General features: G+C 50.3%; 1 protein-coding gene across 1 annotated transcript; it reads right to left on the bottom strand.

Annotated features, from left to right (window-relative positions):
• Nucleotides 1-2,420: 2,420 nt before the first annotated feature.
• On the bottom strand, nt 2,421-22,428 carry NR2E1 (nuclear receptor subfamily 2 group E member 1; the record flags this gene model as incomplete). The annotated part of the gene is made up of 9 exons (XM_080700731.1): nt 2,421-2,583; nt 7,216-7,321; nt 7,704-7,853; nt 8,236-8,332; nt 10,477-10,623; nt 11,895-12,130; nt 13,506-13,593; nt 17,670-17,815; nt 22,404-22,428. 9 exons carry the CDS (start codon nt 22,426-22,428, stop codon nt 2,421-2,423), a joined length of 1,158 nt encoding a protein of 385 aa, XP_080556857.1.
• Between the last annotated feature and the right edge of the window lie 2,834 nt (nt 22,429-25,262).

Genomic DNA, 25,262 nt, shown 5'->3' with positions numbered 1-25,262 from the left:
GTTCTGTTGGTTGTGAAACTTGTTATATATATAGCTTGGTGATATATATATATATATATATATATATATATATATATATATATAATCTCCCATGCAATTCACTCTCCTTTTCCCCCAAGACCATATGTCACATGTCACATTTACCCACATGGTAAAATGTGGATTCTAGACATTCCCTCTATCTTTTGTGTATCTACCCCAATGTATCTATTCTCTGTTGACATTTAAGTTGTTAGAGGGTTGTTAAGTTGTTAAAGAGGGTTGAAAGGTATTTTCTTATACACATATGTGACTACCTTGTTGGGTTGTTTGTTTGTTTTTGATGTGTGTGTGTGTGTGTGTGTGTGTGTGTGTGTGTGTGTGAGAGAGAGAGAGAGAGAGAGAGAGAGAGAGAGAGAGAGAAGCTGGGATTGAACCCAAGGTTTCATGCTTGCTAGGCAAGTGCTCTACTGCTTATCTACCTCGCAGCCTGACTTTTCATGAAGACCAACCTTTCATTCTGTGTGGAGTCGGTAGACAGATGTGTAGCTGATTAACTCATGCACATTCAATTTGCAAGTTCATTTTAGTCCAGAGCAGGGGCACACATACAGAAGCCCACAGTGCCCATGTGCTTGGGCACCTCTGATTTCTACCACAGGCCTCTGGTGGTGGGGCCAGTGCCCTGAATTTGCTGGGCACATCTGGATGGCCTCCTATTGCTCCTTCCACCTCTTACCAGTCTGGTTCTCCATGCTTTATCTTTCTGATTATTCATTGATATCAAGTTCTTGGTCAGAACTGAAATGTTGGCAAGAGAGAAACAGAGGAAGGAATGAAGACCGTTAATCGGTTTTTTTCTTTCTCACACAGCAATTTTTCTAACAGATGCAATTACATTTGAGAGCTGTAGAGAACAGAATCTTGTGTTTTATTTCTTTATTCATCATTTTACAAATGGGATTCACTGTAAAAAGGAAATTGCCTTTGTCGTTTCGTTCTTTCGGCTCTGTGCTGGAGTGCTCTGGGCCGCGGTTTGAACACCAGCTGCTGCCGCTGCCGCTGCCGCTGTCACCTTCTACCGAGTGCGCGAGGACCAGCCGGGGAGGGGGGTGAGGAAATCAGAGAGAGTTCATTTAAATTCAATATATTTTTATTCTTTGTAAATACAATGAGTACAACCTTTTAACTTCACAAATCAGTTAATTCACTTTGTACAAGAAAAGTTTTACTCATCCTATGATAGTCCAAGTGCTGAATTTTATTTTTTCTCAGTGCTAGTACCTAATAAATCAAAATGTGAAAAGTACAGCAGCTATTTAAAAATGTTTGTTTCTACATTTCCATAAGTATAGATTCATACCAAAGGAGCAGCTCATGGTGTAGGATGGTGTGTGTGTGTGTGTGTGTGTGTGTGTGTGTGTGTGCATTCAAGGCTTTACTAGAAACCAGAGTTTTCTGAAAGGCATTGAAGAGTCTCAAGCTGTTAGCAATGGATCAAATGAAACCCCTAGTGCTCGTCTCCTTGAAGCTCCTTCTGGCACCGTGTCCACGTTCATGTCCTGTCTGTCTGTGTCTCCACCCATCGCCTTTGGCTTCAGCACTAGGTTAAAGGGACAGCAGTCTGCCTCACTCAATCACTCCTCTCCGCTCTATTTGGTTTTGCTGTTTTTACTCATCCTCCCTCAACTTGTGTTCTTAGAGTAAAGCTCTTCTGTTTTTGAGATGTTACCCAACCTGAAGTCCCGGTGAGAATCTCATTTTTGCCCACCGATTCTTTTGACAAGGTCGCCTGGCCTAGCCTATTAAGACAGAAGGAAAAGAAACAAAAGACAAGAGAAAGAGGAGGGAGGAAAAGGAGATAGAGAAAAATCAAATCACAAAGCATAAGCTACTTTCACATATGAACTCGGTTCTGAAGGCCACTTCATAATGTATTACCATAGAAGGGAAACTTTGATAATACTTTTGATTTCAAACCTAACCATTATTTGTAAAACAAATGCTCCAACATAACATAGTTCTGAAGGCCGCCGTATTATGTTAGACACAGAGCTATATTTGCTTACTCAACTTTATGCTAAAAAGGAAAGGAAAATACGACTTGTCTTTCAGCTTTGATAGCTTGGGCAGACCTTCCAGGTCAGAGGCAGAATGGCTCAGCCATGGCAGCCCCCAGGTGGCCCCTTCCAGGGCATGGCAGCCGTGACTTCCTGTCGGGCTGCCCTGATGCACCCCCTTTGCTTGCTGACTGCCCCGCCCCAATTTAGGCCACAGGTTGAGACTACTGGAGCCGCCGTGACCATTGGCATATTTTTCCTGAAGGCTACATGTTCCCAGGTTTCTGCTTCATGAAGGGTTTGTTAGTTGAGACTTGTTCTCCGCAGACAGAAAAGTTCACCTGATACTGTCCCGTCATGAGAAGTGTGTACTTGGAGAGCTTAGATATCACTGGATTTGTACATATCTGAAAGCAGTCTTGTAATTGGCACGTTGCCGATGGTTTTTTTGAAAAACACTTCTTCTATGGTTGACGGGCTAATAGAACGTAAAGCCGGCAAGAGCAGCAGGAGTTTTCCGAAGCGGCAAGGCTGAGTGGGGTACCTGGAATGTGAGAAGCCGCGAGAGCAATGTCAGGGCCCAGCGCTAAAGGGAATTAACATGGCATGCTTGAACACACGTCACCTCCTGGTCATTCCCTGATTTAGGCCCATTGAATAACACACTCTCCCTGCAGTAAATTCCTGGACAGGCACTACTGCACCTGTTTTGCAGGTAGACTACCTGAGACACAAAGAACAGAAAAGATGCTTCCCAAATTACAAGGTGACTCTACATTAATGAAGGGGTTGTATTTTGTTGGGAGGAAAAAAAAAAGTCTAAAGAAACATGATACTAATTTTAAGCCAAATAATAAACTTAATGTAGAAATGACATGGTGCTGATGATAAAGCTAGCAATAGAATCCATGTTTTCTTTTTCTTTTTAATTTGGTGCTAAGGAATAAACCCAGAAGCCTTTTTAGTTCTGAGATATAATCCCAGGCCTGTTTTATCATTTTAATTTTGAAACAGTCTCACTAAGTTTCCGGGGCTGTCCTCAGACCTGTAATCTTCCTGTTTCAGCCTCTCAAGTTACTGGGGTTACAGGCATGCACCCCCATGCCTGGCTCAGAATCCAAGTTTTCTAACTCTCAAGGCTCCTTCACAAGGCTATTTCCCTCAAATAAAATGGCTTCTTTTTCTAAGCAATTCTCCAAATTATTATTCAGGCATTATACTTAGTCACTCTCAGGAATAATTCCATCCTTATTACACTGCAAATTAAAGACTGAGTTCTGTTGGGTGGCAGTGCCACCCAACTTTCATGTCAATGAAATTGGCATATAATTAAAGATGGGAGAAATTGCTTAACAATTTCCTCTCTTGATGTCCAACAGACATTTGTACTCAGATGTGCAAGTCCAATTTCCTGCTGTCTTTAGATGCCTGCAAGCCACCTCCTCACTGCAGCCATGAAACTTTTTAAGCCAATATCTTAGAAACAAGTGTCAATACACTCTGTAAGGAGGGTCCCCTTCACTGAAACAAGCCACCTAAAAAACTGAGCTCTAGGCCATGTATGTGCCACTAAGCCAGGTTCAACCCAGGCCACAAGGTGCTGGGAACGGAGAGATGTCAACATTCCTTCAGAAGGGTTTGGTGGCTCTGGTTTAAATGTCTGAAACTCCATCCTGCAGAGAGGGTCCAGGAAAGCATCTTTCATGCTTGCTTCTTAGCCCTTGGGCAAGCAAGAGCCCCTCTTTTCAACCAGATATGAGGCTGATGATTCACTGTGGGCTTCCTCTTTCTGGTCCCTCATTTGGTCTTTTCACTGCCCAGTTTCCTGGCCACCAGACAGGGGCCACCAGACCACATTTAATAATAGGACATGGAAACAGTGAAGCCTACCTACATTAAAACAAAAAACCAACTATCACCACTTGTTCTTGCTGAATGTACCTGCTAGGGGTCCTACAAAGTGATCCCAAGTTTCACTTTTCCTTCTACTTTGGCCACCTCCCCTCTTCAGCAGCTCTGTTTCCCTTCCCAGGATGAGACAGAGGAGAGAGGACCCTGCAGAGAGTTAACAGCGGCTTCCTAGACAATCTTCCCCCCTTTTTTTTGGTACTTGGGATGGAACCCAGGGGAGGTTTCTTGTCTGTTTTTAATGTTTTATGTCTATCATAGATTTGTGTATTTGATCTTTATTTATTCATTTTTATTTTTATTTTTGGTGGTACTGGGGTTCCTGGAAACCCTTCTACCTCTGGGCTACACTCCCAGACACCTATTTTTTTTATATTTTTATTTGGAAACAGGGTCTCCTAAGCCAGCGCGGCTGGCTTCGAACCTGCGCGATCCTCCTGTCTCCGCATCTCAAGCGCGGGGATTACAAGCGTGCGCCACCACGCCCGGCTATTTGATCTTTATTTATAACATAGTTTTTGTGAAATGCCAATTCTTAGCCTTCCCCTATGTCCTACATAGATAATCATTTGCAGAGCTGTAGCCATTAGCTTGGTTTGCATGTTATAGTTTTTCACTTCAATTCTAGATTTCATTTTTCTAGGCAGGAAAGTGCCAGAGGAAAGAGTGTTCACGGATTTGAAAGAGCTACAAAATAAGTTCTCATCATTTTCATTATACATATGACTCTCAAAACTAAGTTACAGCTGTGAAATAGGAATTCCATTCCACAGCGGATGTATCCTGTCGATAGGTTATTTTCTTGTTTGGGGCTGGGGAAGATGCAGTGTACTGGCTGTTTCTCTACAGTAGATTGTTGTTCGCTTGTGGAGGGATTCCTCCAGGTCCCTATGGGCAGCTCCTGGTATGCCAGGCTCTCTACCCGCCCAGCCCCCTCTCTCTGGTATCTCCTACCGCACCTCCAGCCAGCTCCTCCACTGCCTCCCGCTGCTCCCCCTTCCTGATGGCTTCCTCCCACCTTTCAAGGACCAACCCACATCATCAGCCAGCCTTTCCCAGTTTTCCTCGCTCTCTTCCAACTATAATCTCTCCCACCCTCCACCTTGTTCTTCTGTCCTCTCTGGTCTAAACTGGAGTGCTGTTTTTGCCCACTGCACACAGTAGAAAGAGTGGTGTCTTGGTGTTTCTGGTGCCCCAGATGCCCACCTGAAGCCCAGCACATGGCAAGTACTAGGCAAAGATCTGACTGAACCAACAGCTGAGTATCACGTTCTTCTCAGCCTGCTGCTTTTAATGTCCCAATGGCTCTACAGGTCAAAAGTCAGTTGTGATATTATAAGTCAGGTTTTAGTGGGTGGGGGAGTGTCCGAATTATTTGCTGCATTTTGTAAGTTAGAACAAAACTTAGGAGATTATATGAATTCTGTAATTTAATATGAATTTAAGATTTCAAACCATGGCACTTTACTTTGGACAAATGTGGACACATGCACTATCCTTCAACATAGTTTCAATGATATTTCATGGATAAGTAACAGTTTTATTCATTCAGCATTCAAAAGAGGGCTTATGATAGAAATGAGGAGATCCTAGCAGAAGTGGTATCATCCCAAATGGATAAAATTGGCTTGGAATTTCTCCAGCTCTTCCACAAGAAAGGCACTAGTGGTCTCTACCCATTTCGTGTAGTTATGCTCACCACAGTGTCTGTGGCGGATCTTAACAGGATAAAGACAGGCTACTGTAGGTCCCTTCCAAGATCAACCTAAAGCATAAACAGGAATAGCAATTCTGTCCTAACCTCCAACCAACACAGTCTACAAATGTTTGTTTGCTTTCTGAAAGCCTAACTTCAGTTAAGCATGGTGGTACAGACCAGTAATCCCAGTACTTTAAAAGTTGAGACAGGAGGGTCACAGACGTGAGGCCAGCCTCAGCAACTTAGTGAGACCCTCAGTAACTTAGTGAGACCCAGTTGCAAACAAAAAAATTAAAAAGGGCTGGGGTTATAGCTTGGCAGGAGAATGCCCTTGGACTCAATCCCCAGTGCAAATAAATAAATAAATAAATAAACAAACAGTGAAAAGACAAAAAGAAAGAAATAAAAGAGGGGGAGATGGGGATGTATCTCAGAAGTAGTATGCCCCTGGGTTAAATCCCAGTTCAGGGGTGTGGGGAAAGAGAAGTCTGATTCTTTGTATTTGTAAATGGAATTAGAAAATTTGTACCTCTGGCTGAGCTTGCCCAGTGCTGGGCCAGCAGGATCTTTGCTGAGTCCTAGTGTTGGAGAGTTTCTACTAATAACTAAGGACAGCTGGGTGTGGTGACACACACTTGTAAGTCCAGCATTTGGAAGGCTGAGACAGGAGGATCCAGGTTTGTGGACAGCCTCAACTACTTAGTGAGGCCCTTTGCAACTCAGTGAGACCCTGTTTCAAAATAAAGAATAAAAAAATAGGACTGGGGATGTAGCTTGGAGGTAGAATGCCCCTGGGTTCCATCACCACTAATGAAAGAAAACAAAAAGAAAAATAAATAAAAAAAGAAAACAAGAAAGCTAAGGACAGCCTCTGCCAGAGGACCCTGCTTGGCCAGAATGTGGTGGGTGCTATAAATCAGAAATGACAGATACATACCACCAAAGCCAAGCCACCATTATGACAGGAGTAAAGATGGACTCTAGAAAGTTCTCTGAGCCAGGTGTGGTGGTGGTGCACGCTTGTAATCCCAGCATTTGGGAGACTGAGACAGGAGGATCACGATTAGTGGACAGCTTCAGCTACTTAGTGAGGCCCTTTGCAATTCAGTGAGACCCTGTTTCAAAATAAAGAATAAAAAATAGAGCTGAGAGTGTAGCTTGGAGGTAGAATGCCCCTAGGTTCCATCCCCAGTACTGCAAAAAAAAAAAAAAAAAAAAAAAAAGAAAGTTCTCTGGTCCTCCTATTTGAAATTGGCACCTGCTTTCTAGCACTTTAGCCTTCAATTTGACCCTTCCATATCCATTCACATGAATGTATTCAACTATTTCAGTTGATCAGCTTCTCCAAGCCAGGAAGGCTACAATGGTCTAACCATGCTTTCACTTTGACCATCTAATTGGATCTGTTCCTCTCGTAAGAGATGGGTGAGGACATGGATTCTAACTAAATTAACTGGTTGGAAATGGGATAATGAGTCACAAGGTTTGAACTGGCTTATTACTGCCTGACAGCACAATCACAATGCAAGCGCTTTTCTCAAGTACACGTTCAAGGCACACAAAGGTCACCTGGTATGGATGTAGCTGTTGAGAGTTAGCTGAGCCTCATCTTGAAGCGCGGCAATGGCGGCGGCATTCCGGAAACTTCTCAGCTCAGAACCACTGTGTGTAGGAACTAGAAATGAAGACCAGGAAACTGTGATCGGCAGCAAGGAAATGCTGCGGGAGCACACCGCTCTGGAAGTGGGTGCCCACCAGAAGAGCACGCAGGTCCCCACAGCCATCGGGGGTGGGCCAGCTTGGGCACATCAGCTCCCTTGAAAACATAATCTCTTCTTGTGAAGGTCAGTCTAGACTTTGAGGTGGTGAAAGAAGAAGGCTAGCGGGAGTGGTATCATCCCAAATGGATAAAACTGGCTTGGAATTTCTCCAGCTCTTCCACAAGAAAGGCACTAGTGGTCTCTACCCATTTCATGTAGTTATGCTCACCACAGTGTCTGTGGCTGATCTTAACAGGATAAAGAAGAAGAGATGCGGGGACGCCTGTGTCTGCTTACCAGCTTTGAAAGTGACGATGCATTTCAGACAGGCGAATTCAGTAGCATCTAACCGGAGCTGTCTAAACCGAGCCACCACCTCTTGTAAAGCCTGTATTTCAGATATGATCTTGTTCAGCTTCTGGGAATCTGTGTTGTCACCATTCATGCCTAGAATAAAAATATGGGATAAATAATATGAAGACATTTTCATGATTTAATATTGATTTTTGACAGAATCCTGCATATCAATATCTATTCAATTGTCACTCGAAGATATCTGATTCCATGTAAACTGGCTATATTGTATGAAAGTTAATATAAAATCTTCTCTTGGATGATAACAAACACAGTAATTTGCATTTAAATAACAATGCAAGCAGTCATGAATACAACAAAACAACATTATTTGCATTTAAATATAGATTTATAAATGACAGGTATACTCTATTGTTCGGCAGGAATTTGTTATTCTTTACATGTTGTTCTTTTTTCAGTAATGTATTTTTATGGTAATTTCTACAACAAAGTCATTAAATTGTGCAATTCTTACCAGATACAGCCAGTAGTGTGTTAGCATCAACCGGAATGGCCCATTGTGCTATTCCTAGAACAAACAGTTCTCTCCAAGCATCTTCCAAAAGCATCAGCTGTCATACAATAGATGTATAATATAATATAGCATGTAATTTATAAATTTATAAACAATTTCAATATGTAAATTTCCATTATTTAAAAAAAAGTGTTTTAAATGCCTGCCTTTGGTATCTTTTTTTCTGAATAGTCTAGCTTTCTCTTATTTCCCATGTTTTCCTTTTTGAAGAGGTGCCTATGGATAGGCACATGCATCTGACAGTCAGCCATTCCAATTCCTCAAAGTTGGCTTCCTTCAGGAAAGGATTTACCTCTCTTGTCCTTGTATTCCCTCATTCCTGACCACCTAGAAACTTCTCCAGAGACATGGGCTCTATGAAATGCCCCCAGCTGCTTAGCAGGTGGATTCTCCTGGTCTAGGGTGCTGACATTGTCAGGGTTGAGGATTCCTGACTATGTCTGCACTCTGGATCCCATCTTCCCGGAGGGTTGAGGGGGCTGGGCTGGGAGAGAGAGAGAGAGAGGGAGAGATCACTAATTCCCAAGAGACATGCGGGGGAAATCAGGGTATAATTATGTTAATCGGGGTTTGCTGAGTTTACCTCATCTCACTGCCTGATTTTTCTGAGCTTCATAAGTGGACAGCATCAAGGTGCTTGTCATTTTCATTCTAATAAACTGTACTACTGAATATTTAAAATGAAAATCTGTCTCATTTTCCAAATTAATATACGGGTTTCCACTTTACTGCAGTTTGCTTATTGTGGAAGGTTTTCCACCAAAGGGCTAAGTGGCAGACAGCAAGTAAATTCTGTTTGAATTAAAGAGTCTACAAATACTTGTTTGGAGAAAAAAATGGCCAATTTGCTCACACACAAGTACACACATACAAATGTACAGGCAAACAGAGCCATCCAGTAAACCTGGCCAAAGATAGGATCTAATAGCCTTGAAATAAAAAGCAACTCTATTTTTGACAAATCTCTCAAAAAAAACCCCAGCCAATTCTGGATGATTTACATGAAAGAATTTCCTTTTGGGAGCTAAGAACCATTGTAACCAAAATCACAATTAGACCAAAAGATTTAATTTTCAAAATGCTTTATTATTTAGTTTTATTGCATAAGTACATGAATAAAAATTTAAAGTACAAGTAAAACAGTATCTAATCTGGATATAGTTCATGCTAGAAGATTAAATGTTTTTAGCACATTGCTCAGTCTTTCTGAAGGAAACATTTCATATTAAGGGGCACTATTATACTCTAATTCAGTATGAAATGAATTTGAAGAATTAAATTCTTGGGGTATTGCTCAGTGTGGTGCACTAGCATATAAGAGGCCCTGGCTTCCATCCCTAGTACAGGGATGGGGGACCCAAAAAATTATGTATTAGCATTTTGAAAAATTTGTCATTAAAGTCTATTAATACACTGGTAATCGCCAATGGCTATGAACATCTCATCCCCCCCCACACACTTAAGGTTAGAAAAATGCTGGCAGGGACCATTTCTGATATTTCTAACAAAATTTCTGGGTTTTGGTACAATGCAATTTTTAGCTGCTCATAAATGTTCTCCCTCTGGATGTCATTTATAACCACAGACTTATGCAAAATGCCTATTTGTTCACAAGATCCCTGAAAAAAGCACTTAGAAGGAGTCATGAAAGGTTCTAGCTTGCAGGACATGTCCAGTGTACCCTCTGAGCCTACATGCTGATGGATCAATGACCAAAACTGTTAGTAACCCAAAGGAAAGTTTAAAGCTGAGAATAAACAATGAGACTAGTTTCCAAAATCATATGGGGGGGGGATTTCTCTCACCACCTTCTATTTCTTATAGTCCCGATATTCTTTTAAAAAAACCATTATCTTATCAACAGTTTTAAAAAGCACTAAGATTTTAAAATTTAGGATTAAATCAGTGTTTCAACTAAACTTGAGAGAAAATGTTCTTGTATATGTGTTACTCATAAACCGGATCCAGCTTCCCTGCAATAACACAAATGCATTTCTAGCGATTCCATAGATAGATACTTTGAACCTTTAGAATGGTGCTGGTAAAAACAGCTGACTGCTGCTAGGAATGCGTGCCCACCTTTGGGCTTTATCCAGGTTATGCAGAGTTTTATGTGGCTGAGTACTATGCTTTGCTCCCAACCCCCTTTCTGAGAAGACCTCTGTGCCCTGTTGATCATACCTGGTCTTGCAAGGACAGAGTGGAAAAGGCTGGCACACTCTTCGCCCACTTGATGCTCATAAAGAGAAGCCTGGCAGCCGACTCACACACAGACTCTGTGGCTACTTCATAGAGATACATTGGGGTCCCGTTCACTTCATGGGGGTACTAGGAGGAGAAGAAAAAGAGACACCTGGAAGTCAGGAACCCTCAGTTTTGCAAGGAAAAACAAGCTTTCTACTTCTAAATAAAACAAGGGAGGGGGTGAAAGGCAATCTGGGTGTTCTCCTTAAATGTGAGGTTGCCATAGGTGGGTAAAAACCAAACATCTCTTATCTATGGAGTTTGGGAGGTTCATTTCCACTCTTTGGGGGGGCTCTCCATTCCAGAGGGGTGTCTGGCTTTTCTAGCCCCTGTAGCAAATTTTCTTTGGGCTGAGCCAAGTGCCAGGCCTGGCTCCCAATTTAGACAAGAGCTGCTTGCATTTGTGTAAATAAAAATAGATGTGAAAAAAGTATAAATTAATAGGCATCCCAAACACAAATATGCATATGAGTATTTTTAGAAAGGATTAGTATATTATGGAAATATTTCAATTAGACATCTTAATCATTCACAGAGCATTCCCATTCATAACTGACAACATATTCATAACACTACTTTCCGGAGCTTATTATACACATCAAGGGTAAGAAAGCAATATTAAATATTGTGCGTGTGTATGTGCCCAGGTGTCTGGCTTCCCTGCAGTGTGGGGCTGCAGCTGGCCCTCCTCTGGGGAAATCCTAGGCCCTTCTTCCCCTGGAGTGGGGGCCTTCAGGAGGTATCAGCTGGAGGCCTGGGAGGTTGTTCCTAGGTGGCAGCCTTCCCAGGTAGTTCAGGCTATGGCCCTGCCAGTGGGGGCTCAATCCCAGTGTAAATCCCTGTGGCTCTAAAGGAAGTAAAGGGAGCTGGGAAAGGAAGTTAATTCTGCTAACTGTCCTAACAGTGTGGGCTCAGCAAGGCTCCCTTTCCCCAGCCACCCAAAGATTCCAAAATCTTTGATTCCAAAGATCCAGCTGTAACCAATCACTTTCTTCTAAAAGAAACCCCTGCTCTTCTGACCTTTGGGAATAACTAAGGGTGCCTCTGGGTTTAGGCAAGCCACCCCTCCCACACACCAATCACTAATGGAGTTTTCTAAAGGTGCAGGTTTCCAAACTTGCTGAAAAGGAGTTTGGGGGAATGGGCCTGGGAGACCCACATGTGTAGCTCAGAGGGTGACTGTGCTTGTAACACTAAATCAGGGTGTCTTTGGCTCAACGGGGAGAGCTGGAGGTCTTAGAAAGAGCTCCTTTGGAAGTCCCTAGTCTTGGGCCTGATAGCCTCACCCCCTCAGGGTGTGCCCTACCCTTCCCTCTGCACGACCTGAATCGCTTTGGTCCCACAAGGCCACTGACCTTGGGCGTGGGTTGAGCCAGGCTCACTAGGGTCTGCCGCTCAGGGGTGGCGGACACCGCGGCCAGCTCCAGGCCATGCGGCTCCAGCTGTGTGACGGCGGTGAAGAAGGCAGGGGCAGGCAGCGCGGCCGAGGGGAAGTGTGCGGCCGCCCCGTTCTCCTCCTTGTGTCCTCGGAAGTAGAGGGCCACCTGTTTGCGGATGGTGGACGTCCGAGGACCCCTCTCGTGTTGCACGGCTGCAGAGATAAACAGGATCAGACACCTAGCCCCTGCCTCTGCCCACCTCCCACCCCACTCCGCCTCCGCCCCAAAGCTTCTCTCCTTCGAAGGGAAGAAGGGCAAGGGGATGCGAGCGGGGATGCCGCTCTGATGTCGTGGGAGGATTAGGAGGCCGAGCCCCCAGCAATGCTTGGTGCGTTTAGGGTGGGTTCAGGACTTCTCTCCACCCAGCAGGTGTTAGGGAAACCGAGACCCTCCGGGGTGGAGGAACCAGGCGTCTCTGTCCCCACCTCGGAGGCAGGGAGCACCCCGCACAGCCAGGCACAAAGTCACTGCAAAACGTGTCCTGCCCCGCCCAAAAAACGGCTCCCCCACCTTCGGGCCGGCCCCCACAGAAATGGTTTTGGCCTCCCAAGACCCCGAGAGGAAAGGAACTGGCCCCCAGGGCCCGGGACACCGAGGGATGGGGCGTGGGAGAGCCCTTTTACGAGTGTGCCGAAGGAAGGAGGAAGGCGAGGAAGACGTGACAATTACCACCAGCAGTTTAAACAAACAAATTAATTCAGGGCAATCTTCCGCCCGCGGAGCTTGACAACTTGTCAATACACAAGTTCAACAGGTTGGACGCTCCCTCCTGTTCCTGCGCGGCGGAGGACGGAGCTCTGGCGACCAGCGCCGGGCCGCAGGCGGCTGCCACCGGCCAGGCTGCCGGGGCCGCCAAGCCCCCCGGCCGCCCGCGCCCCCCGCCTGGCCGCAGGCTCCCGCGCCCCAAGCCCCGGCTCTGCAGGGCGTCTGAACCCGCCTGGACCTGAGGCCCGAGGCACCCGTGGGTGTCACCCCGCCTCCCCAGCCCCTTTCTTGCTTTTCTGTAGAACTGAGAGTAGGTTCCGGAAAAAAGCCTAAAACTGCCCAGTAGCCATACAGATTTTAGCATCTTTGCAAATGAGGGCTTGGAAATTCTGCCTTGTGCTTCTGCGCTCCCCCGTTCAAAGCACCACCAACTCTGGGCCCCAAGATTTCCCCCCCCCCGGAGACGACCTAGACCAAGATGAGGGGGGAGGAGACGACTAACAGGCTTAGGGAGGCCGCCTGGGCTGCAGAAAGGAGGCTGGGGCGAGGTGGGAAATGCCGCGCCGCGCCTGAGGGCGGGAGGGGGCGCGGCTTCGCGTGCGGGCAGGGGCCTGGTCCTAGGGAGCTGGATGGGGGGGGGGGCGCATTCACGCGAAGGTGGAGAGGTACGACTGAAAGCCCGGAGGCCAGGCCCCAGTGTGCGGGAAGGAGTGCTCTGTTTGGGAGATGATTTACATTCACAGGACTGCCGGGTATTTTCTGTACATATAATTTACTTACTACCCAATCAACATTACAAGAATAAAGAGATGTACTGATTACCATCTTTGTTCATGTTGACTTCCAAACACTTCTTCAGCCGACACGCCCTGCACTGGTTTCTGTGCGTCTTGTCTACGGGGCAGCCTCCCTGGAACAGAGCGCAGGGGTCAGCGGCCTCCGGGCAGCGCTGGACGCCGGCGCCAAGGCCCGAAGAACCGCGCGGGACCCCGGAGCGGCGAGCCCGGCCGAGCGGGGCCGGGAAGAGGACGGGCTGGGCTTCCCGGGCTCCTCCAAGACGCCCAGCCCTTGAGTCGGGCCCTGTGGGGTCGGACATCTCCAGTAGGTGTGGCGAAGGAGCCCCTGCAGTACTGAATGAGGAGCTCTCCCGGGGAACTTCAGCCGGCGGCGGCCTGGAGCCTGGAGGAGACTTTTCAGGACCGAAGACAGCGACTCTGCCCTGCGCGAGGTAAGGGGCGGGCCTGCGGGCCAGGACCAGCGCGCCCTCCTGCCACCAACGATTCTTTCCGCTATTGGGATTTTATTTGAGGGGGAGCACTCAGGATTAAACCCAAGGGCATTCTACCCCTGAACTACACACCCCACCCTTTCTTATTTTGAAGCAAGATCTCACTAAGTTGCAGAGGGTTTCCCTACATTGCTGAGGCTGACCTTCAACCTCTGATCCTCTCGTCCCAGCCTCCCAGTGACTGGAATTACAGGTGTGCTCTGCTGTGCCTGGCTGGCTATTAGGTCACGAGCCTGCCTCGTTCTGCCAGCCTTATCTGGGTGATCCCACTTATCTGACACATAACAGCCTCCCATATATTCTTCACTCTTTTATTATTTCACTTTCACGCCTGAAGCCATCCTTACAACCTGCACGTTGAGACAGCTTTTCGAGTCTTAAAGACTAGACTCAGCTCAGATTCATGGAAACAGCCATTTTAGGAAAAGTTTGGCACAAGCAGAGTGGTCAGGAGGGCAAGGCCGTAGAGAGGGCCTGGCTGTGAGGTGGGGGGGGGTCTAGAAACTCAGGAAGAAGATAGGATGTGCTGAGCTGTTTGACCAAAGGAATAACATGGACTGAACATTAGCAATCTAACTGGGAAAAAGAGTTTCTGCATCAGAAATTAGTCTAGAGACATTACTCTGACACATAAGAAAACAAATGACTTTCCTAAGTGCAATTTTCTGGGGGGGAAATGTTGGCCATTAAAAGAGGAAATTCACAAAGTTTCTTCTGGAACTTATTTAGTGCTGGGTGTCACTGCTGAGGAAACATAGCCAGAGAAAGATAAAGCAGCATGCACATAAGTTGTGGTTTTGTTTTCGCTGTGCTGGGGACCAAATTCAGGGCCTCCAGTATGCGAGGCAAGTGCTCTACCACTGAGCTATACCCTCAGCCCTGTGCACAAGTATTTTATATACAGAAAATATAGAAGAAGTTTAGTGCTCTTTTATATTTATAAAAGTTACCACTGTTATATTTGTAGAGGAAAGGGAGAAAATAAAACATGTATCTTTATTCGGCTTCATAATCTCAAAGATTTATATTCTCTGAAGTTGGAAAGGAGCGTGTACGCCTCCCCAACAGCCCTTTGGGGAAAATGACACACCAGGATGCACAACTTTATATGATTGCACTCTTCCAATTAAAACTAAATTGACTTGGGCTGGGCTGTATCTCAGTGATAAGAGTGTGATCCAACATTCACGAGGCTCTGGGTTCAATCTCCAAAACCAAAGCTAAACAAAACAGCATGTAGACTTGTTTAAAATAAGGGTAGGGAGCTGGGCATGGTGGTACACACTTGTAATCCTGTGAACTTGGGAGGGTAAGACAGGAAGACCACAGGCTCACAGACAGCCTCAGTTACTTAGTGAGGCTCCCTGCAACTTAGTGAGACTCTGTTTCAAAACAACAATAGGGCTGGCAGTATAACTTGGAGGTAGAATGTCCCTGGGTTCAACTCCCAGTATGGCCAAAAAGAAGTAAAATAAAATAAAAATTAATACGATACAATAAAGGTGAGGACAGTTCATAAAAATAATAAATGATTTCGTTACTATTAACAATAAATTGAAATATTATTTACCTAGTCTTAAAACAAAAGGGAGGGAGGAAATAATGTTTAGTTACTCAGAGAATTCTTCAGGGCGTCTTTGGCCAGTGCAATAGGTCAACGTCAAAGAACATATTATTAAATGCAATCAGATGTCTGTACCAGAATGATATCTCCCCAGTATTCTGATAAATATGCAAACGCAAAGTGAAGCATTCATTAGTTCTTTAGTATGTCTTCAAATTAGATCCCATATATATATATATATATATATATATATATATATATATATATACACACACACACACACACACACACACACATATACATACTGAGAACAGCTCTTTTATTTTTGTAAAGAACACCAGGCCTGATGAATCTATTGTTGCTCGATATGTTTGAATTGATAGCCCTCTCGTTTAAAAATATCAAGCATAACATCTGAGATTTCCCAATCCGGTGTTTTGCACAAAAGTAAAAGATAATCTAACACTGGGGGGGGTGCACGCCTGCAATCTTAATACTTGGGAGGTGAGACAAGAGAATTGCAGGATGGCCTCAGCCACTTAGTAAGACTCTCAGCAACCTGGTGAGACACTGTATATAAACAAAAAATAAAAATAAAATCAAAAGGACTCGGGGTAGGAGTGCAGCTCAAAGGGGAAATGCTCCTGGATTCAATCCTCAGTACCACAAAAAAGATAATCCAAGTAGAACTCCCAAACTCCAAATTGATACAGAGTAACCCCAGCCCTGAGACACTTCTAGACCACGGTCCTATGTGTATATGTAACATGACTTGTCCAAGGGGTAAAGCTAGAAATGGCTACAGACCTGACTACATAGACAACAGGGCTGGAGAGTTCAACATAACTTATCCAAATGCAAACATCTTATGTTTACTGCCAATTCAAATCTTTCAAAAATTGATATGAGCAGACCCGCCTTCAGAAAAAAAAAGTCAGAGTAATTCACTGGCATGTATCATATACAATAATTAGTGAAAAAAGCCTCTTATTTGATTACCAAAAGATGCCTCCTACCTAGTGCACTCTCTGGGATCTACCCAGGAGTGAAGGCGGAGGCCTCTGTGCTGAGGGTCTGTAGGCTTGGCTAAAGAGAAAACAAAGTCAGAACCAGAAATTTTACCTCCTGAAATAACCCTATTACTAAGCTGGACACTGAGTCCCTCAGAGAGTTGTGCTCACTGTCTGGAGGCTCTGGCTCATCCTCAGCTCATCCTCCCTGACTGTCCTGTCTCTTTGAGACAGTTCTGTCTGCTCGAGTCCAAAACACAACCAACCAGGCTTTTTCCCCCCTCGGTACTGAGGGTTGAGCCCAGGGGCATTCTACTTCTGAACTACACCTCCAATCCTTTTTATTTTAGTTTTCTTTTTGAAACAGGGTCTCTGTAGGTTGCTGGGGGTCTTGCTATGTGCCACCATGCCCAGCAACAAGGCACAGGTTCTAAGCCCCAAAGAAGAAAAGAGTATGGGAATTGGGGGGGGGATCCCAGTTGCCCCCTCCTTGGAGCCTCTGCTTCTTCCCCATCCTACCCTCTGCTGACAAAGCCCAGCTAACGTCGTATGCGTACTGAAGCCCCATCACCCTGCTTCTCTGAACCCAGCTGAACACCACTTCTGCCTTCTAAGTAGCTGAGGCTCGCTTTGGGGTCTGGGCTGAAGATGATGGTGTCCTGACTCAGGTGGCCACACGCTTTTACTTCGCTGTCCAGGGAGTGGCCTGGAGACTGCCTTGGAATGGGGGTGGGTGGGCAGGTGACATAACCTAGCCCTTTCTCCTGCTGGCCACTTGTGATTTAGATTCTAAAGTTCCTTAAGTCCCCTGGGTGGCTCTATAGCCACTGGGTGTGGGCCTTATGTACTGTCAAAATCTGTCAAATGATTAAAAAAAAAAAAAGATGTAGTAAGGCTATGGGATTTCAGACTTCCTCCTGCAAACTCATCTGCCTTCCCTTACCTTATCCGCCTTTGGAGAGCCAAAGGCCTCCCAGAGTCGAGGCAAGGAGGAGGGGAGAGGAAGGGAGAGGTCAGGGCCTGGCCTCTCTCTCTGCCTCCTGCGTGGAAGCTCAGAGGAGGCCGGGGCACAAAGGAGGGAGAGGCAGTGGAGGGGAGCGGGCAGCGCAGCCCGGCTGAGGTACCTGGTTTCCAGACTTGCAGACATACGTCCTATTCCTTCGGATGCTGCGCTTGAAAAACCCGGAGCAGCCGTCACAAGCGTAGACCCCGTAGTGCTTCCCGGAGCTTCGGTCACCGCACACTTTGCAGGGGATGTCTAAAATGCGGCCTGAGAGGGCAGGGCAGACCGGGAAGGGGGAAGGGGCCGGAGGGAGAGGAGGGCGGAGAAGAGGGAGGAAAGGGGAGAGGGAGAGAGGGAGAGAGAGAGAGAGGTGCTAAGCAATCTGACCTCTGAAGGGATTAGCATCGAGGCTGCCGTAAAAGCAAATAATGAAGTGATTTTATAGCCAAACTTTTTTTCTTGAGCAAGTGTCAGTTTCCTACAATGAGCATTATTCATGCACCGCTACATGTATTTGGGTCTCCTCTAATCGCCGAGACCCATTTCGAAATAAAAGATTACAGCAGGCCAGGGCGGCAGCGCTGCCCGCCGCTGCCTTTCGGCTCGGGGGAAAGTTTGGCCGCCTCCCTCCTCAGCTCTTGCATTTAACAGAGAAAAGTTGCTAGTGAGCGAGCGCGAGGAGACAAACTTGAAATGTAAAAGGGAAAAGAAGAAAAACAAACACGGCTGGAACCGAGGATGGCAGCTGGAAGGCAATCGAGTTTTCTCTGAGCTCCGCTGGGCGGTGGTGGTTATTATTAGGATTATTATTGTGATGCTAATACTCGGATTATTAATGATAATAAGGGTAGTGGTAATTGCCCAACTTTCTCGTTACCTATTTTAAAAATGCTTGGTGGATCGCTCTTGAGAAATTATTTCTCTTAGGAAAACATTTTTTTTTTTTCCCTACGCAAAGTTGCTGGGTCCCGGCAGTGAGCGAGGAGGAGAGTGACCAAATTGCTGATTCCTGGATGGGCTCGCGGGGGACACTCCTCTCTTCCTCCACACCCAGGTTCTTTCTCCCATTTGGTCCAGTGTGAGTCTCACTCTTGGGTTCTTCTGCCACTGGCCTGGGCTGATTGTGTGTGTGTGTGTGTGTGTGTGTGTGTGTGTGTGTGTGTATGTATGTGTGTATATATATATATATATATTTTTTTTTAAGGCTCTAATTTCTCTAGTCTGTTCCCACCCCCACTATCAGCCCCGAGGTCCTGGGGTGGCCCTTGTGGCTGCTTAGAGGAGTGTTAGGGAGAGTGTAACATGTGAAAATTCAGAAAGGGGGGAATTGTTTTTCTCTAGGGTTCAAGAATTCAACAAGTGCCTGGCTCGGTTTATATAGACTTAGAAATCCTTCCTCTTGCAAAACAAAAGGAGTGTTAACAGTGTAAGATAAAAGTTAATAGCAATCAACTTAGGAGCATTTGGTTTTCCCGTGGCGTTTGGTAGGGAGGCCTCCTCCAGCTTGGGCTCGGGTGGCCTCAGGCTTCCTTGAAACTCAACAGATTGGGGTCGGGAGAGTTAGGAGAACCGCAGGGGAGGGGGGCGAGGGAGGCGAGGGCCCGGAGGCGTCCCAGGTGGCCACTGCCCCCGGATTCCCGGGCGTCGGGGCGGGCCTGCACCCCGGGCCCCGGCCCCAGCCCCAGGTGGAGGGGGAGCAACGGGGATCCTGCTTGGGGGGGGGGTTCAGCAAGGACCAGGCTCAGCCGGGGTAATTACAACCCCGCCGCAGCACCTGCCTATAGAGCCACCAGTGACCCGTCAAAAAGAGTAGCCTGGGAATTCGGACTGCGACAAAAGCCGGCGCGGGAGGCGCTGGGCGCTTGGGCCACCGCCTCGGTCCCCCGCTCCCGCAGGGCGGGAGGGGAGGCTCTGCTGGGAGGGAGGGGCGGGAGGGAGCGGCGCGAGGCCGCGGCGGGTCTGTCCTCCACCCCCTCCAGCCTGTCACTGCGCCCGAGGCACGGCTGAGCCGGGGCCGCGAGCTCTGCTGCACCGCACGCACTCTGGAAGCAGAAAACTTGGTTTCCACATTTAGCGACCATCCTCCTTAGGTCGGTGTTTGGGGCCCAGCAACACGTCCGCCCCAGCTGTCCTTCTGGTCCCTAGGCACTGATGTCAATGCCAGGACGAGCGCGTGGGAGGATTGGCGGCGGGGCCTCACTTCCCGCTTCCCATCCCCGCCTGAGGCCCAGGGCATCCCTGGAGACCCCGAGGGAGGTGGGAGACCAGGGTGAGACTGGCGACCCTCCTCGGGATCCCCGGGCCTGGACCCTGGGATGGGACGCTCGCCACCTACCCGCCACCGCTGCAGGGCGACCCTGCCTGGGGGGCCAACCTCGCAGCCAGGACAGAAACCGGCTGGGGCGCGACGCAGGAGGGAGGGACGCGGAAACCGGGGGCAAAGCGGGCTGCTCTCGGACTCCGCCGCCCAGCCACGTCGAGGTGACTCGGGGTCACGAGACACGCCGGTTGACCCTGTTGCAAAGCTCCGCTCATTTAGCAAGCCGAGCGAGCTCCGACGTGAGGCCAGCCGAGTTTCCTGAAGCTGGAAAACCATTCTTAACTTCCCTCGCCAGGGGGTCCCCTCGGGGCTCTTTGTGTGTATCATAATTGTCTAAAGATATACGGCAGCTTCGATTACTGTAATTACCATCAGAGGCTGTTGAAAGAAGTTAGTCTGGGCTGCAGGGGTGACTGGCCAGGGTCTTGTTACCACCCAGGCGGGGCTCAGGCGGACGTCGCTCTGCCCCCCAGCCGCGCGAGGCCAAGCCAGGCGGGAGGCCGAGACCTCCGGCCCGGCCCGGTCCCGACCCGGCCCGCTGCGCGCGGACCCCTGGCCTGCGAGGCCGGAGAGCCGCAGATTTCCCGCCAGCTGCGGCCCTGGGTCTGAGAGTGCCTGGACAGCGGGAGGGGCCGCGGTCCTGCGGGCCTGAGCAGCCCTGCACCGCTGTCTGACCTGAGCCGGGGCTCCAGACTTCCAGGCCAATGTCAGACTCTGCAAGTTGGGAAGTTCTAAAGTTTCCCCAACGTGTCCACTTTGCCCCTTCCCAAACCCGGAGGACCCATCTGCGTCCTGGGGCGCGGGCGCCCCCACCCCTGACCCCGAGGAGCTCAGCTTCGGGCCTGCCCTTTGGCTGCCCCCAGCCTCACCTCGCAAACAGCTCGGCACCCAGAGAGAGCGCCAGAGCCCGAGGCTTCTCGCTTCCAGGGCCCGAGGCAGGGCTGGTCCCAGGGCCAGAGAGCCAAGCGGCCTGGTCAGGCCCGCAGTCACATTTTTTTTTTTTTCCCCCAATGAAGACCTGGAATGTTACCCAAAAAGCCTTCTTCTGAGCCTCCTGGGAAGGTCACTCACCCCGGAACGCCCGCAACAAGAAGCCAGCCTGCCCCACCTCCCGAAGTCTCCAACGGCTGGTACAAGATAGGCCGAGGCTCCAGGAAATCCAGCCCGCACCAGGGTGGGCCAAGTATTCGGCCCGGTTCGGGTTCCTTCTCTCTCTGCCCAGCTCTAAACATTTCTTCTTTTCTCTTTTTGTTCTCCTGCACTTGGCTCTATTTTTTTTTTTAAGCCCATACCCGAACCCAAACAAACGGACACATTAAAACACAACCTATGTCTTCCTGGGGTGGGAGGTGGGGGCAAGAACTTCATTCTTCTCAAGTGAGACTTCATTATCAGTCCTCAGAAGTATCTTGGACTTTCCCAACTTTCAAAGACTCGGGACAATGGGGGCGAGTGAGGGGGAGGGGGTGGGAAGGAACCTACAGAGCGCCAAAAATGCTACAGGCGAAACCACCGGGCGGCGGGAGAACACCGGTCCGTCCGGTCCGGACCGCTGCCCCGGCCGCCCCCAGCCACGGACCTGGAACCTGCAGCCTCGGGTCCCCACGAGGCGGGAACTGGAAAGCCGGGGGCAGATCCGAGCACCCGGGCCGCGCCTTCCGGACGCCGGCTCGGGCCTGCACATTCTCGGGTTCAGCTGGGACAGTGCACGCAAATCCCCCTTCGCACACACGGGCAGCCCTGCGCCCCCGCGTCCCGGGTGGGCGGAGGTGAGCTGCATCTGGCGTTGGGTGGGAGAGCCAGCGGTAAGGAAGTTTGGGCCGGGACTGGAGCGCGCCGAGCAAGCAGGCCGCGCACTCCTGCCTTTGCTGAGATCCTGCTCGAAAAGTTCTTGGGATTAGGGATTTGGTCCTCTCTTTGCGAGAGTGGTTCGCCATACTTCAAATTCCCCAGTTATGACCTACGTGGATTTAGGATTAAGGAAAATGTGACTTTTAAATTGTTTCTGCTTCCTAGTTTGCAGGATTATTTGAAATAGCTAGAAACGAGGTGTAAAGCATTCCATTCAAAATCCGCTTTGCAGAGTCGCCTTTGCGCGCTGGAGCTCAGTTTTGAGCGAATGTGTGTTTGCGCTGCCGCCTGGAGCTTCGGCCCAGTTCCCGCCCCCGTCGCACCCCTCCCATCTCCTGCACCTGCCGACGACTACAGGGAAACAACTTGCTGGACTGGGGGGGCTGCGTGGGTCACAACCTTCCCAGCGCAGGAGAGAGAGAGAGAGAGAGAGAGAGAGAGAGAGAGAGAGAGAGAGAGAGAGAGAGAGAGAGAGCTAGCAATCTAAGAGCAACGAAATTGCTGCCCCCTCTCCACCAAACGCTCCAACCCACGGTCTGCGGGGACCTGGCCCAGGGCACACTCGCGCCCGAGCCCTCTCCCAGGCTCGGGGGCCGCTGCGCTCCCCGGCCGCGGCGCCCGCGTCGGCCAGGACCTGCCCGGCCTCCCCGCCCGCCCGCCCACGGCGGCCCGCGGGGTACCCACTTGTTGATCCGGCCGGCTTGCTCATGCTGGCGGCCCCGGGGCGGAGCGGCTGGTGGGCGCTGGCTGCGTCCCGGCCCGCCGCGCCCGCCTCGCTGCCCCGCGCCGCCGCTCGCCAGCCGCCCTCCAGCCCGCGCGGCTCCGGGCCGCACAGGTGGGTCTCGGTCGCGCGCCGCGCTGCTCTCCCGGCGCTCAGAATTCGTTCCACCGTGAAAATTTATGCATCCTTAAGTTTCTTCCCGGCTCTTGCAAAACTGCAGCTGTTGGGAAGGCTGCTCGATATGGACAGACACATGGACAGACAGATGGAGAGATGGACAGACAGGCTGGAGGAGGGAGGACAGCACGGGGGGGGGTACTGAAGGACGGAGGTGGGGACACGAAAGATGGTCTTCCTACGGAGCGGAAAGGGCCAGATCTCTCTCTTTCCCCATGCCGGTCAGCAGTCTTCAGTCTGTCCCTCTGCGTAGGCCTGCAGAGCGTGGACGCAGCTCCGCAGCCGCTGGTCTTCGAGGCGGCAGGCGCCGCCGCGGGCTCCTAGCGCCGAGGCGGGCTAGGCTGCTGGGGGGTCTCCCGAGGGGAGCGGCGGCCGGGCCCGGGTGTCCGGGGAGAGGCGCGCGCCGCGGCCGAGGGCCCCGAAGTTCATTACCCTGTGACTTTGTGCCGGTGGCCGCGGGCTGCGTCCCCGGTAATATCTCCAGAAGCGCGCTGACAGGCAGCCGCGGGGAGGGGAATAGGGCGTCCCTGGCCCACTTAGCTTTTCCCCCAACTCCTGGCGGGGTCTGACGTCAGCCATGTGCGGGGAGGGGATGGGAAGAGGGAGGGGGTTAAATGCTAATGATATTAATGAACCTCCAAGCGGCTCCCGAAGAAAATGCAGGCGCGCCGGGAGCCTGCGAGTTAGTGTGAACCCGGGAGCGAAGCTCGGTGCGCGCGCGAGGGTGAGGACGGCGCCGCTCTTATAATAACAATAAAAAAGAATGATTCTATTTCACGGCAAGGGAGAAGGGGAGGGAGGGGTGAGGGGGTTTTCTCAAACGCGTTGCCCCCTCTCCCCCGAGTGCCAGAGAGAATCGTGGAGGAATGGGTGGCTGTGTTTGTGTGTGGTTGTGCACGTCGGACCCGGCCCTGTGAGTGGGTTCATTCTTGGCCCCGTGTCCCTTCTGTTGGGTAAAACTTGGATCTGGCCCGAGGTGAGTAACTATTCATTTTGCAACTCTGTGGCAAGTCAGGGCTGCGGACTCGGCGCCGACTCGGGGCCTGGGGTGGGGTCTCCGGGAGCTCGGCGTCCCTCGGCCTTGGGGTGGGCTCGGGCGGCCCGGGCGCGGGGCGCAGCTCCCCTGGCCCCGCGCACCCGGCGGCTGCAAGGCCGCGCTCGGCCCCCGCTCTCGGCCCCCGCTCGCCTTCCCGCGACTCCGCAGCCCCCTCGCCCCCTGGACCCGGCCGGGCGGGGAGGGGGCGGACGCCGCGGGAGCCGTGAGCTCCGATCGCTAAGAGATTAATTCCATTTAAGCCCTTTCGGCAGCTTGAACTTGTCGAACAAGAGCTTGCAGCCTCTGCTGCGGGCGCGGGTCCGTCCGGAGGTCAGGGGTCGCGCCTCGGGCCTCGGCCCGCGGTTCTGGGGAGGGGGCGGCGGCCCGCGCCGGGCAGCCCTGCGCGCCCTCCTCCGCGCCCCCCAGCTCGGCGTCAGCTTGGACCTCGGGGTCGAGTTTGGGCGAGCCAGCAGCCGCAGGCGTCCCGGCCTCCGAGCGCGCTGGGCCCGGGTCGGCCGCTTCAGCACGTGACCCCAACTTTCCGGCGCCCCGAACCCCCGAACCCCCGAACCCGCGCCGCCCTTAGCCCCGCGCAGCACGGGCCGCGGGCTGGGGGCCACTGAGGAGGAGGGAGGGAGGGAGGGGTGACTTCCCAAGTGACCCTCGGCTTTTCGGTTTGGGACGAGCTTAGGGCATTGCGAGGCACAGCCATAATAAGAGGGATTTTTTTTTTTAAGTGTCAGGGCCAGGAATCATCATTTTTGACAGCCCAGCTGGGCAGACCCGAGCGCCGCGGCCCCAGGTGCTCCGCAGTGCTAACTCGAACTCCGCGCCCCGAGAGGACAAGGATTTCCGCTTAGGGTCTGGGAAACAGTAAAGATGCCAGGCTCCGTTTTGGATTCCCGAGTTCTGGCTCCCGCCAGAAATCCACCGGCTCCCGCCGCCGCCGCCACCAGCAAGGATGCCGAGGCGGAAGGGGGCGCTTGATTTAGGACAAAGAACTTCAAGAGTCGAACTAATTTGTCTCGGGCAAAGATGAAGGCAGCGGTAGGGAGAACAGAGCCAGGCCTGTCTCCAGGAGAAAGTTTCGGGGTGTGCGGCTAGGAAAAGAAGTAGGAAGGAGCTGCTGTGCTGGTGCGGACTCCTGGAGGCAGGAGGGAGGCGTCTCGCCCATCCCTCGACACCCCCGCACGCAGGCTCCTTTGTAGGCACCAAAACTTGAGAAAAAAATATCCCCGAAAAAATCGTCTCAAAATAAAAATTGGAATGTTCTTTCTTTCTCCCGACCCCCGTCCTTAGTCGAACCAGGGTGTCAAGAAGCCCACTGAACACACGCGCTCGTGCACACACAACCATCCAGCCCTGGCGAATGGCACGAGGCGCGCACCCACTCCCGCGGCATATGCGTCCTGTGTTCTGAGCGCCCGGCTGTAATTATCCCGGCGCTTTGCATAATTCACAATGCAGTTCTGAAATCGTCGTGATGACTTTCTGGCGTGATTGGTTCGGCGGTAACGGCGGCGGCAACAAGCTCCAGGAGAAGCGGGAGGGGCCGAGAGCAGCTCGGAGCCTGGGGTCCGCTGGCTTGGCTCACCGGAGCTGTGCAGGC

The sequence above is a fragment of the Muscardinus avellanarius genome (genome assembly GCF_963383645.1).
Source record: "Muscardinus avellanarius genome assembly, chromosome: 8".
Taxonomy (NCBI): Eukaryota; Metazoa; Chordata; class Mammalia; order Rodentia; family Gliridae; genus Muscardinus; species Muscardinus avellanarius.
Note: the sequence above shows the minus strand (reverse complement) of the source record. Positions and strands in the feature narration are given on the sequence as shown.